General features: G+C 35.2%; 1 protein-coding gene across 4 annotated transcripts in view; it reads left to right on the top strand.

Moving 5' to 3' along the window:
- Positions 1–13,833, top strand: part of Tor1aip1 (torsin 1A interacting protein 1) — a 31,654-nt gene extending 17,821 nt beyond the window's left edge. For 3 of the 4 annotated variants that reach the window (XM_048809931.1, XM_015491745.2, XM_015491744.2), the window contains 5 exons: positions 2,474–2,515; positions 3,149–3,217; positions 8,417–8,461; positions 8,817–8,873; positions 11,450–13,833. In XM_048809931.1, coding sequence (XP_048665888.1) covers positions 2,474–2,515; positions 3,149–3,217; positions 8,417–8,461; positions 8,817–8,873; positions 11,450–12,240 — 1,004 coding nt within the window. In that variant the 3' untranslated portion in view covers positions 12,241–13,833. The remainder of the gene's footprint in view (positions 1–2,473; positions 2,516–3,148; positions 3,218–8,416; positions 8,462–8,816; positions 8,874–11,449) is intronic. The other variant, XM_015491746.2, reaches the window with a different exon arrangement.
- Positions 13,834–14,587: the final 754 nt, after the last annotated feature.

The following is a 14,587-nucleotide window of genomic DNA, read 5'->3' as shown; positions in this document are numbered from 1 at the left end:
CCCCCCCCCCCCCACCATTTTTGGTATTGAGGATTGAACCCAGGGGTACTTTACCACTGAGCTATCTAGGCCTTTTTTATTTATTTTTTGAAACCAGGTTTTGCCAAATTGTTGAGGCTGGCCATGAACTTAGTCCTCCTGTCTCAGTCTCTGAAGTTGCTGAGATTGCAGGTGTGCAGCACTGCACCCAGTTTGATTTCACTTTTGAGTTAACTCTTCTCTAAACTCAAATCTGAATTTGAATTTTAAAAAGAAACAACAAGGTGGGGGGGGAAACCCTATTGCTTTCTGGGATTTGTTAAATATAAATGTATCAATTACATTTACTTTGTTACAATAGTTTGAGTCTTACAATTCTGACAATTTTTATGATCTGATGTTGAGGAAATATGTCAAAAAATTTTGGAAAGTAATATACTAAAATGGTAACAATGATTTGTTCAGAATGACAGGAACATTGGTAACATTTTGTGGGGAGATGTTTGTGGGATGCTACTGGGAATTGAACCCAGGGCCTTTTATGTACTAAGCAAGTGCTCTACCACTGAGCTGCACATCCAGCCTGACATTTTTCTTTTATTTTATCATTGTCTGTATTTTGCAGATTATCTATAATGGATATGTATTTCTTAGGTTAAGTGAAAATAACTGTTTTCTTTTTCCATTTTTAAATAAGTCCCAGAATTTGAGTTACTTTTTTTTTGTTGTTAATGGGTTTTTTTGTTTGTTTTTTGTTTCTTGGTACTAGAGATTGAACTCAGGGGCACTTAACCACTAAGCCACATCCCCAGCCCTTTTTTGTATTTTATTTAGAGACAGGGTCTCACTGAGTTGCTTAGGGCCTCACTAAATTGCTGGGGCTGGCCTTGAACTCATGATCCTCCTGCTTCAGTCTCCCAAGCCACTGGGATTACAGGCATGCACCTCTGTGCCCAGCTGAGTTACTTATTAATTAAATGAAAATATCCTTGTATGTAAGGTCTTCAAGAACTTTTTTCTTCCATACCCTTTTTTTAAAAATAAGACTACTTTTAAAGAAAACATTGTTGGAAATCGATCTAATCACTGTTCATAGAATTCCTCCCCCTCTCCCCAAACTGGGGATTGAATCCAGGGGCACTTTACCATTGAATCACATACCTAGCCTTTTGAGGCGGGGCAGGGGGATGTACCAGGAATTGAACCCAGGATTGCTTAACCACTGACCCACATCCTCTGCCCTTTTTATATTTTATGTTGAAACAGGGTCTCACTGAGTTGCTTAGAGCCTAGGTTGCTAAAGCAGGCTTTGAACTCACAATCCTCATGCCTCAGCCTCCCGGATGCATAAATAAAATTTGACATTGATATTGACATTGGTATTTGTGTATATTATAAATGGACAGAAGTAATACATTTCTTCTAGTGGATTTTAAAATTTGCTTTGTTATAGTTGTAATGTTATTTTCTAATTATCCTCTTGCATCATTTTACAGTTATTCTTAACTACCACTTTTAAACTTGAAGTGGCATCTTTTACTTCCAAGCTAACTTTACAGTGGCCACAAATTTGCATATATAGTTCATACCATTCTATATAATATGACATATACTTCTGGACTGCCCGAATTTGTATCTCAGTCCCATTCCTTTTAGAATGTAATCTTAGGGGAAATTATCAGTTTGTTTTCCCTTATTTAAAAAATAGGGTTAATAGCACCTTCTATATAAGGTGTAAGAATTAAATAAAATTATACATGAGGAATTGGTGTTGTGGCTCAGTGGTAGAGTGCTTGCCTAGCACATGTGAGGCACTGGGTTCAATCCTCAGCACCACATAAGAATAGATAAATAGATAGCTTCCCAAGTAGCTGGGATTACAGGCATGCATCACTGTGCCCAGCTCACTTTGCTTTTTTAATCTACCATGATGCTTTGGTACTACATGTGAGATTTACTCTGTGATGTGGAAATGTATTCAGAGGTATTTTACCATAAGCATATTTATTTTCAAGAGTAAGTTATTGTCTTTTATTCTTAAATAATAATAATAATAACAAAATAATAATTATAATAATAATAAAATAAAGGTATTATGTTCATCTACAACTAAAAATATTTTTTAACAAAATTATACTTGAAACTGTTAAACACCGTATGGCTCTTGGTGGGGGAGCAACAGTGCTGGGGATGGTACCCAGGCCCTCACAAAAGCTAGGTGAGTGCATTTATTGTGTACATGTGAGAGTAGTGATAAAAAGTTTGGTTTTGTTTGTTTATAATATACATGGTAAACAAGCAAAATGTCTCTGTGATTTTTTTTTTTTATTTTTTTAAACTTATTTATTTATTATTTGTATGTGGTGCTGAGGATCGAACCCAGGGCCTTGCATGTGCGAGGCAAGCGCTCTACCACTGAGCCACAACCCCAGCCCCTGTTTTATCTTTTTTTATTTCCAAGGTTCTGTGACCTTTTTCCTGTTTTCTGTTTTAGATCAAGACTTCACAGCTCAAGAAAAGCAAACTTCAGTGCTGAGTAAGTGGTTGGCAGTCTGCTCTCTTTCAGTCAGTTCTAACCCATTGCATTATTCTGTCAATGGAAAGTTCTAATATAATTTGAAACCATTCCACCCTCTTTGATTTTTTTTTTTTTTTTTGGTTGGCGGGGGTAATCAGGGATTGAACTCAGGGGCACTCAACCATTTAGCCACATCCCCAGTCCTTTTTTGTATTTTATTTAGAGACAGGATCTCACTGAGTTGCTTAGCACCTTGCCTTTGCTGAGGCTGACTTTGAACTCAAAATCGTCCTGTCTGAGCTTCCCGAGCAGGTGGGATTACAGGCATGCACCACTGTACCCAGCTCACTTTGCTTTTTTAATCCACCAAAGTACTTTTGAAACTCAGTAATTCTCATAGACCTGTGCAAACTATGTAGTATGTAGTTTTTGTCTCTTAGATGACAATATATTTATTTACTACTTATTTTGCTATGAGAAGTCATCTTTACAGATACAATGCTTTGAGATTATGTTTTACATAAGAAACTGTTACTTTCATTGTTTTCATCCCTACTTTGTTTTTCCTTTCTGATAGATTTATTATATAGCACTGCACTATGACATAGAAACTATGTGAAATAATATTTTGATATGTATATTTGCTTTCAGGCTCAGGATATCAAAAAAATCCTCAGGAGTGTATTGAACAAAATGTAAGAATGAGGACTAAGATGCAAAGTAAGTAGATAAATCTCTGTTATTTGCTATGGTTTTTTTTGATTATCTGCATACAAAAATATTTAATTCTTCAAATCAGCATTTGGGGTGTTTGTGAGTTCACTAATAAAGGACAGCTATGATTACTAGTTTAATTTCCATTTGCTTGGACTGATGTCAGATGAGAGAATATAGAATGTAGATGGTCGGGGAGGTGCTAGGGAATGATATTGGCCAAATTATATTTTATGTTCAAATTATATCGTATGTTTTATGTATGTTCAAATAAGTAACAACAAATCCCATCATTCATTATGTACAACCATAATGTTTCCCCACAGTAAAAGAAAAGAATATAGGAAGTGATATGAGAAAACCAGTGATGTAGATCTAGGCTTGTCAGGCTGTCAATTCTAGCAGCAGAGAACAATCTATACAATAATGAAATTGTACTTTTGACAATTCCTATTTTTTGTTTTTAGGAGACTTTATAAAAGTAACCACTTATTTGCATACCCATTATTTTACATAAAAAGGACTGAAATCCATAAATTGCATTTTCATGTTTAGGTTTAGGATGGATTAAATGTGACAGAACTTAAGAAATACCTATGAATTGATGTGATAGAATGATAATACTTCCAATTCATTGCCTATCATAATTTCTGTAGAAATGTGTTCATATTAAACCTTGACTATATAAAAAAATCCACACATGCTCACTGTCTTAAATGACCTTCATCTTCTCTCCCCTTTTTACTCTGTCTCTTGCTCCTGGAATGGTTAACTGAAATTAGACTAGATAACCCCTCGGTTTTGTCTTTCCATTAGTAAAGTTAATAATGATCACAATTCATTTTTTTTAGCTGTGAAGTCTTGCTCCACGTGAGTTCTCCAGTTGTCTAGAGCTGAAATGGTCTTTTGCCCTTGCCTTCTTGTTGGCTATCATTTTTTTTTAAAGCAGTTTATTTTTGGGGGGCGGGGGTACTAGGGATTGAACTCAGGGGCACTAAACCACTGAATTACATCCCCAGCCCAGTTTTAGAGACAGGATCTCACTAAGTTACATAGCGCCTCGCTTTTGCTGAGGCTGGTTTTGAACTCTATTTTCTCCTGTGTCAGCCTTCCAAGCTGCTGGGATTATAGGCATGTGCCACTGCACCTGGCCTTGACTATCTTTTTCTAATTGCTATGTGTGCCTACTATTTTTTTAATATTTATTTTTTAGTTATAGGTGCACACAACATCTTTATTTTTATGTAGTACTGAGGATCAAACCCGGTGCCTCATGCATGGTAGGCGAATGCTCTACCACTGGGCCACAACCCCAGCCCATGTGTGCCTACTATTAAAAGACCATTTCCTCTTATAATTTGCTCTTTCTGAGCTATTATAGTTGGGAAACCAAATATTAACTATTCATCTCATTAGAATTATGTTTATAACCAGAATTTAAAATGAAAATTAAATTTGAAAACCTGAGATACTCTTTGAAAGTGAAAATGCATAAGTTTCAGGATATATATCAAGAGAAATTCAGAGACTTTTTATGTGATTTCTTAGTTCATTCGTTCTTTCTTTTATTTTTAATTATTTTTGTAGTTATAGGTGGACAACATGCCTTTACTTTATGTTTATGCAGTGCTAAGAATTAAACCCAGTGCCTCACACATGCTAGGCAAGCATTTTGCCACAGAGCTATTATAGCCCAGCCCTCTTAGTTCTTAACTATACATTCTGGGTAGTGAGTAGCAGTTAAACAACTTCCAGATAAGTGAAGTTAGTACACGTTGTTAGCAAAAAATGATTTTTAAAATTTTTTTATTATTATTATTTTTTTTTGGTACCAGAGATTGAACCCAAGGGCACTTAACCACTGAGCCGCATCTCTAGCCCTTTTTATTTTTTATTTTGAGACAGGGTTTCACTGAGTTGTTTAGAGCCTCACTAAGTTGCTGACTTTCAACTTGTGATTCTCCTGCCTTGGCCTCCCAAGCTGAGGATTATAGGTGTGCACCATCATACCCAGCAGAAAATGTATTTGTATTGTTATTTCTAATAATGAGACACTGTGCAATGCAAAAGGAAAAATAATTATATTGAACATCTAATTGAAATGCCAAAGAAACCTTTTTTGTTTCCAAATTGATAGCTCACTTTTAGAATTCTATTTGCCTTCTGATTTTGGTTTAAGTTAGTATATTTATTATGGCTTAAATACTTGTAACCATCTACCATATCTAGGTACTCTATTGAGCTTTGAGAGTTATATAGAAGTAACATACTAGAAATATGCATGTAACAGAATTTTCAGACTTTAAACCACATGAAAACATTAAGATAGAGTAATGCACAGGTAAAAAATATTGTTGGGGCTGGGGCTATTATGGATCAGCGGTAATGCACTTGCCTGACATGTCTTAGGCACTGGGTTTGATTCTCAGCACCACATAAGTACATAAATAAACAATTTAAAAAAATTTAAAAAAAAATATTGTCAATGGAAATAGAAGAAGACTGCAATGACTTCCTAAGTGATCACAATTCATTTTTTTTAGCTGTGAAGTCTTGCTCCACATGAGTTCTCCAATTGTCTAGAACTGAAATGGTCTTTTGCCCTTGCCTTCTTGTTGGCTACCATTTTTTTTTTAAAGCAGTGTATTTTGGGGGGTATTTTTTTAAGATCCTTATCATAGATTCCTCTTCAATCCAAGACATTTTTAACTTTTTTATTAGCTTTCCAATTCAATTTGCATATCTCATTATTAATCCTCTTTATTACACATTCTGCCTGCTTTGGTGAGGGAAAAGTAAAATTTGGGTGTTCAAGAACTGGGACTTTGGATCCTTATTGTCACTGCATGTTAGCACCAATTCCCTGGGTAAAAGGTCCCAGTTCAGTTTTCTGCTTACATCCTAGTCTTTGGGAAAGATGGAGTCACTTCTTCACTTTTTTGTGTTTACAGGTGATAAAATAGTGAGAATAGGGAAGATGTCTATGAATAGACCGGATCATTAGTATATGGGTTTGGAATCTGTTTATTAAGTTGATGTGAAGGGATAAAAAAGTAGAGTTTGAAGTTAGAATTCTTTTTTCTCATTTCTTCTTTTCCTTCTTTCTTCTTGTACTTCTCCTTGTTCTCTTATTCTTCTTCTGTTCTTTCTCTTCTTCTTCTTCTTCTTCCCCCTTTCTTCTTCTATCATCTTTCTTCTTCCTCCTCCTCCTCCTTTTTCTTCTTTCTTCTCCTCCTCCTTTTTTTTTTTTTTTTTGCCCAGTACTGGGTATTGATCCCAGGATTCCCCTATCACTGAGCTACATCCCTAGCCCTTTTGGTTTTTTATTTTGAGATAGAGTTTGCTGAGTTACTGAGGTTGGCCTTAAATTTAAGATTCTCGTGCCTCAACTTCATGAGTGGATGGAATTACCTGAGGGTGCCACCAGGACCAGTTTGGAGTTAGAGCTGTCTCTCAGGGTCCAGTCCTAGCTCTTCCACTAATTGGTAAAGTGGAATAAAGTCACTTAAGCTTTGTGAAACTTGGTTTTCTTACCTTTAGAGACAATAGTGCTTAAGTTGGGTTGTTGTGATAAACTTACACGTATAAACAATTTTTAGAGTGTAACTCACTTAATTATTAATGCTTTTTTATTATTAACAATATGTTGTACAAAAATCATTAAGATGGAGAATTCATTCCTTCTACTCTTGACTTTTGTGAAGTAATTATTATCATACTCTTCAGACTGGAAAAGGTTGATCTTTATCTTTTTTTTTTTTTTTTTTAAGAGAGAGGGAGGGAGAGAGAGAGAGAGAGAGAGAGAGAATTTTAATATTTATTTTTTACTTATCGGCAGACACAACATCTTTGTTTGTATGTGGTGCTGAGGATCAAACCCGGGCCGCACGCATGCCAGGCAAGCGCGCTACCACTTGAGCCACATCCCCAGCCCGATCTTTATCTTTTAAAAAGATTTCTTTCAGAATTTTTGTTACTGTTTCTAATAATTTGAATAAGTAGGATAGAGTGGTGAGTGGTGTACTTTTTTTTTTTTTTTTTTTTGGTTCTCAGGATTAAACTCAGGGGCACTAGACCACTAGACCACTAAGCTACATCCCCAGCCCTTTTTTGTATTTTATTTAAAGACAGGGTCTCACTGAGTTGCTTAGCACCTCACTTGCTGAGGCTGGCAATCCTCCTGTCTCAGCCTCCCAAGCTGTTGGGATTACAGACAATTTTTTGCCTAAGCAGTGTGTATTTCCTATGCTGTTTTGTGTATTCTATGAATTACATATATACTATACATGGTACATATTAATGTTTATTCATCATAAACATCATCATAATATAGCACATCAGCATTTTCATAAATATTTTCTCATTTGGTTTTTGCAGCCATATAGTGAATTTTTCAAAATAAACATCTGTTTGGTTTGTGATTTTTTTGTGTGGTTGGTGTTTGGATTTTTAGTAACACACTTGTGACTTAGATGAATTAAATTAGAAACTTCTAAAATTATAAAGTTTCTTAAGCTAATTTAGTAATTGAAAAACAATATGCCTCTTAGAGTCATGGTTGATGTTATTTTGTGTTATTTGGGATTTTTTTATCATATGATCAAAAATGAGGTTATTTCTTTAATCTTAGCAGAGCTAAATTTATTCCTCCAGTGTTTTGTCCAATGTTTCTCAAATGAAAGCTTTTGATAAACACAAGGAAAATCATTTATATGTATAAAAGTTGCAAAACTCCAGAGAAGCCATAGATGGCGATACTAAAATGTAGTGCAGACCAACCAGTAAGATAACTCAGCTTATGCACCTTCCCAACCCTGGCCTTTCCTTCTGTCTCTTCTCTCAGATGTTAGATCCTGCTGCTATGTTAAGAAAAATGGAGAGGGAAAGGGAAAAGTTGGGAGAGTTTTTAATTTATTTTCTGAAATAATGAGAGAAATAAGGATTTAATGAATTTATGAGAAATTTGTTTTTGAACTTTGGAGTTTAACCACAAACCTAAAACAGAATTATTTGTCTATTAACAGAAATGATGAAAAGTTTTTAGATATATTACATGTTTGAAATAGTCAGAAGCCCCAAAGAAATATTTGAATTAGTTTGAGGTAGAATATAGTGAAGTTTGAGTTTTCTAAAATTGAAATAATGTATCCAGGTAGTTTAGTAATCCATAATCCACATTTTGTCCTTTTCCCCCGCTCTTTACAGCATCTTCACCAGGCAAGAGTTCAGTATATGGCTGTTTTCCAGATGGTACAGTATTCCTTTTGTTATGGTGTTCTTATTTTCTTTGTCTTCTTAACTTTGTCCCAGAATTTTACCAATCCCATTAAATTAATTATGGGTCAAGTCTTTTCCTCATAACAAGTATCAAGTGTGTGCTTTGTGCTGCATCACTACATGCTGTAAATAACTATGGAAAATACAATTCTTATGGCTTAAGAAGCTTTCAGTATAATAGGATTTTGGATGTCCTGCTTTTTCTTCTGCTCGTGGTTTATCTCTGCCTTTTCTCTTGTCAAATTTGTATCTTCCTTGTCTATGAGAAATAAATGCTCAAATTATGAAATATAAGTTGATAGTCTTTTTTAATTACTCCTATCATTAGATGACAGCATTCAGAAATCAGAGCTTGGAAATCAGTCTCCATCAAATTCTAGCCAACGTAAGTTTGTTCAGTTTTTATTGAGTCTCTAAAATTGACCCATAATTGTTTGGGAATGTTTTGACAGTATTGTAACTTCATGCTATTGGAAGCACTTCAAAGGAAAAAATATGAATTTTATTATCAAGGAAATTCTCTATGAACAAATTATATGAAACAACATCTAGTTTTCCCCATCACTTTGTCATCCGTAAGACCCAAAATAAAAGTATAAGTAAAGCCTCCAGTGCCATTAACTGGTTAACTGAGTGAACCATGCTGAATCAGCAGAAAGAGGGCACATAGCCAGACATATAATATATATATATATATATATATATATTTATTATATATATATATATATATATTTATTATATATAAATAAAAGCTTTTCTATTTTGTGTATATTTACATAGAAATTAAAGTCAAAAATTTCTTAAAATCTCTATTTATTTTTAAATAATTTAAGTAAAAAGAATGACAGATTGCTTTGAATTTTTTCTAATCTCTTAAATGCCTTGCTTAATATCATTTAGTTGGTTTCCCGCATCAGCTTCTGCATTCAGTCTGTTAGAATATGTTGTTTCAATTGAAGTACCTGTAGAAATATTGTACAGATATGAATTTGGTTAGCTTTTTCAGATAATTGTGGATATTCTTTTTTGATATTCTTCAAAATTTAACAAGTGGTAGTTTTTTAAGTATTATTTGAAATATGATTGAAACCATATTAATGACCTTTTTGTACTCTCTTACATTAAATTTCACTGAGCTTGTGTTTTGATTGGAATATAATACACTAGTCATTTAGAAAATATGAGTTCACTGAGATATGCAGATTTTACAAATGTTGTCATACAGTGTAAAAAAAAAATCACATTTTCAAATACCACTCACCACCAATCTCAAGACTTATCAAAGTGTTCAAGTATTGGAGGCTATCAAGCTTATGGTGGTAGATATATTTCTAAACTCCTCAGTTTTCATTTGAAACCTTGAATGTTATAATTGTCAAAAATATTGCCATTTTGTTTCCTAGAAGTAACAGGCTTATTTTGTTCATCTTCGAGAAAATGGCTGCTGAATAATTAAGTCTGACTAACCATATTTTGTTATTTGTTCTTGGAAGTAAAAATGGTATTCCATGAGAAAAAGTGCTGATTCAGCTTACAACTCGGTTGCACAAAGTTTGTTTCCTTACGACAATGTGCTTGTGTGCTGTATATCAGAGTGCCCTGTGTCTATTTCCCATCTCTACACAGTATTGAGGAGATATGTACTCAAGAATTGAGGGGCTCGGGCTGGGATTGTGGCCTAGAGGTAAAGTGCTCGCCTACCATCCATGAGGAACTGGGTTTGATCTCAGCACCACATAAAAAAATAAAATAAAATAAAGATATTGTGTCCACCTATACTAAAATAAATAAATGACTAAATAAATATTTAAAAAAAATAATTGAGGGGCTTTTAGTTTTGTGTGCTGCTGAGTATTAAACCCAGGACCTCACACATGCTAAGCCAGCTCTCTTCCACTGACATACACCCCATGCCCAAGATAATTTTAGCTGTTTTATGAAGGACAATCTTAAGTGAAACTGATGTTCATTTTTTTTTAAACCTTGAATGCACAGCAGTGAAAAATAGTCACTCTCCTAGTACAGTTTGGTGCCACTACCCTACAATTCACACGAAGGCATCAAAAATTTTTGCCACCATTGCTTTTGCACCATCAGTACAAATGTCAACACAATGGAAAAAGTCAAAAAACATCTTACTCTTTAACTTCATGGACACCCTCACTAAATAGGGTCTTGAGATACCCCACAGACCACACTTTGGGAGCTGTTGCTCTTAAAGGTCCTAGTACAATTGTTAGGCTGAAACAATCAATAAAAGATGTAAAAGTGTTACTACTACTGTCATTATTAACAATTAAATGAAGTGGTATATGAGAAAACACTTTATAAATGGAGAAGTGCTATGAAAATGTAAATTGATATTGTAACTATTATTAATAATTTGGGATGAAATTCAAAACTAAATTTTACCAGTGTGACTTTCATGTTGCAAAAAGATAGGCATCAGTGCAGTCAGTCTAAAGGGACAGGTAGCTATGTCCCATTTGTGGGAGATACCTCGCATCCCTTTATCTTTATATTCTTCAGAGATATTCTACCTTAGATAATTAGTCATTTGAACTACTAGGTTTATAAATTAAAAATATAAGGTATCTTTTAATATTTTTTATCTCCTAACTATTAGCAGTGGTAATAATAGTTTTGCTTTGTAAATGGTTTTATTTCTGACTTGTTTATGCCATTTTGTACATTTAAATTCTACTTTTTCCTCATAATTTTTGTCATTTTACATTGAAGACGTATATGCGTATTTATATACATGAATTCAAGCCTGTGGGTGTGAGATTTTTCTTGAAAATGTGATAAATTATTTTGTTCCTTCAAGAAAGAAAATTATCAGTCCCTTCTTTAAAGTCCTCCCTCTTTTTTGTCTAATGTTTATAAAGATTAATATTTTAAAAGTCACACAATACTGAATCTAAGAAAATGATACATGTGTCATTTCTTTTTTCTGAGCAGAAGTGGCTGAACAACCCCAAAACGAATCTTTTGTCAAGAGGAAATGGGGGTGGTGGCTGCTTTTTATGATAGCTCCGCTCGCCTGCGGGATATTTTGGTTCCTTCATACTCCTGAGGTAGAAACTGCTGCTGTTCAAGAGTTCCAAAACCAGATGCAACAACTTATGACTAAGTACCAAGGTCAAGATGAGAAGCTGTGGAAAAGGAGCCAAACGTTCCTGGAAAAGCATCTTAACAGCTCCCATCCTCGGAATCAGCCAGCTATCTTGCTGCTCACTGCTGCCCGGGACGCTGAAGAAGCACTGAAATGTCTGAGTGAACAAATTGCCGATGCCTATTCTTCCTTCCGCAGTGTCCGTGCCATCCGGATTGATGGGACAGGCAAAGCTGCTGAAGACAGTGATGTTGTCAAACTGGAGGTAGATCAGCAGCTGAGCAATGGATTCAAAAATGGCCAGAATGCCGCAGTGGTGCACCGCTTTGAGTCACTGCCTGCAGGCTCTACCTTGATCTTCTATAAATATTGTGACCATGAAAATGCAGCCTTCAAAGATGTAGCTTTAGTTCTGACTGTCTTGTTGGAAGAGGAGACACTTGGAACCAGTCTTGGCCTAAAGGAAATTGAAGAAAAAGTGAGGGATTTCCTCAAAGTCAAGTTCACCAACTCAAACACACCCAGCTCCTACAATCACATGGACCCAGACAAACTGAATGGGCTCTGGAGCCGAATTTCCCACTTAGTTCTGCCTGTGCAACCAGAAAATGCCCTGAAAAGGGGCATCTGCTTATAAGGGGTGAAAGAAGAGAAAATCATGTCTCAAGTTCTGAGAATTTTTCAGACTTTGTATCCAGAGACAAAATTCAGAGTACTTTTTGAAAGAACTGGTTTCTTTTTAAAGGAAGTTCATGGAACATCTAAATCATATATTCAACCTAATTATCTGTGACTTGAGAGAATCATTTCTCTGTTTCTGTTGAGAGCTATGTTACGATATTTAGGAGAGTAAATTATATGCAGTCCCGTAGAGGATCTGTGTTGGTTCTGGACTGAGTCTTTATTGCTGCGGTGTGACAGTGAGAGGAGTTAGGCTCCTTTCCTAGGAACGGTTCCTGCTTTTTAACTTAGATTTCTCACAGTTTGTTATTAGTAAGGCAGCTCTCTGATTGTAACCATGGACTTTCCCATTATGTTTCCTTTTATACCATAGAGGTGTGAGTTCTCAGCTTCTGCTTGTTAGGAACAAAAGTAATGAGCGGTCATCTGAGTATATATTTAGAATTTTTTCCTTTGTTCTTGAAGGCTGGGGATGAGGGAAGGGAAGAGAGGAATTGTGGAATGGAGAATGCTGTGGAAGAGAAAAAGTCTCCAAGATGAAATGTTCATGAAGTCACTGAGCTGTACGTTAGTCAGACATCTGAACTGTGACTTCAGCAAAATCTATTGAGATGTGTTTTGTTTCTTTCTCCCTACTTCCTTCCTTCCTTCCAAGAAATTCTTGGTTCTCCCAAGGATTTTTAAAGCCTATATATATCACAAGGTTTAATATATTTGCTCCTTTGGCTCTTAAGGGCATGTAAATTCAGAGCAGTATATTTTGGACATAACCAGAAGTTTGGGGTTTTTTGAAATAAGCAATACGGTTTCAGAAATTGGCACACAGTTTGTTAACCAGCCATCCTGGGCTATTGAAGAAGGATTTAATTTTCTGCTTGCCCATTTGTTGCAGTCTAAGTCCTTTAGTGACACTGCATCACAAATCTGAAGATTTATTATGCACATGATAAATTTTATTGAGTGCCTCAAGCCAAAAAGATAGTAAACCTTACCATATGAGAAGAATGTTAGATGTACTTCTGTAGTATTTTAATTATAACTTTGCATTTAAATTGAGCTTTCTCACCTGTCAACTGCTTTGGTTTTCATAAAATCTTATAATTCTGGACTCACCTTTTTTTTAATTGGCCACAGGGCTTTAAATGAAAAGACTGTTTTTAGAGTATTCAAGGCAGTCATTGACTTCATCATTTACCCTTTGAGGATCTCACAACTGGTAGCTGAGAGTTGTCTAGTTTCTTTCTATTAGGACTATCAGTACTCATAAATTTATACTCTTTTTGTAATTTGTTCCTAACTATCCAAAGTTAGATAATCTGATTTATTTTATAGAGGATTAGAAAACAGGAGTTTTTGAAAAGACTTATTTTATACATACATATTATATGGAGAAATGTTTTTATTAAATGTTTCACTGACCCCAGTGAAACATTTTTTAAAAGTAATATGTTACTTATATCTTTCAGGAAAAATATTTGAAGCAGCTGATGTGTAAATGACTTTAAAAGCTATTTTAGTAATTTAAATAAACTTACTTTCTTGGTTTGTACACTTATGTGATATAAACTTAATGATTTTAGAAACTTATAAATCCATGTTTTCTTTACACTTGAACAATTTTAGTGACTTTGGCTGGGAGAAACAAAGACCAGAGAATTTGAACGATTCACAAGTACATTGGTTAGAAGTGGAACAATCAGCCAGGCACCGTGGTGCACTCCTGTGATCACAAAAGTCAGCCTCACGGCTGGGTTGTAGCTGAGTGGTAGAACGCCTGCCTAGCATATGTGAGGCGGCACTGGGTTCGATTCTCAGCACCATAAGTAAATAAATAAATAAATGGTCCTTTGACAACTAAAAAATAAAACAAAAAAAGGTCAGCCTCAGCAACTTAGTGGGGGCCCTAAGCAACTTAGGTAGACCCTTTCTCTAATTAAAGTACAAAAAAGGGCTGTAGATCTGGCTCAGAGATTAACTACCCCTGGGGTACCAAAATAAATGGAACACCCATGATTTTCTAGTTTATCCAGGAATTTTTCTTTTTTCTTTGCACTGGAGATTAAATCCAGGGGCGCTTTACCATTGAGCCACATCCCTAGCCTTTTTTTTTTTTTTTTTTAAACAGCGTCTCACTAAGTTGTTTAGAGCCTCGCTAAGTTGCTGAGGCTGGCCTCAAACTTGCAATCCTCCTGCCTCAGCCTTCCAAGCCACTGGAATTACAGGTGTGCACCACCATACCTCACTTATCCAGGAAATTTTAATAATTCAGTAGTTACTTAAGGTTTTCCTTACTTGACATAAGA

The sequence above is a fragment of the Marmota marmota genome, unplaced genomic scaffold (assembly GCF_001458135.2).
Source record: "Marmota marmota marmota unplaced genomic scaffold, marMar, whole genome shotgun sequence".
Taxonomy (NCBI): domain Eukaryota; kingdom Metazoa; phylum Chordata; class Mammalia; order Rodentia; family Sciuridae; genus Marmota; species Marmota marmota.
Note: the sequence above shows the minus strand (reverse complement) of the source record. Positions and strands in the feature narration are given on the sequence as shown.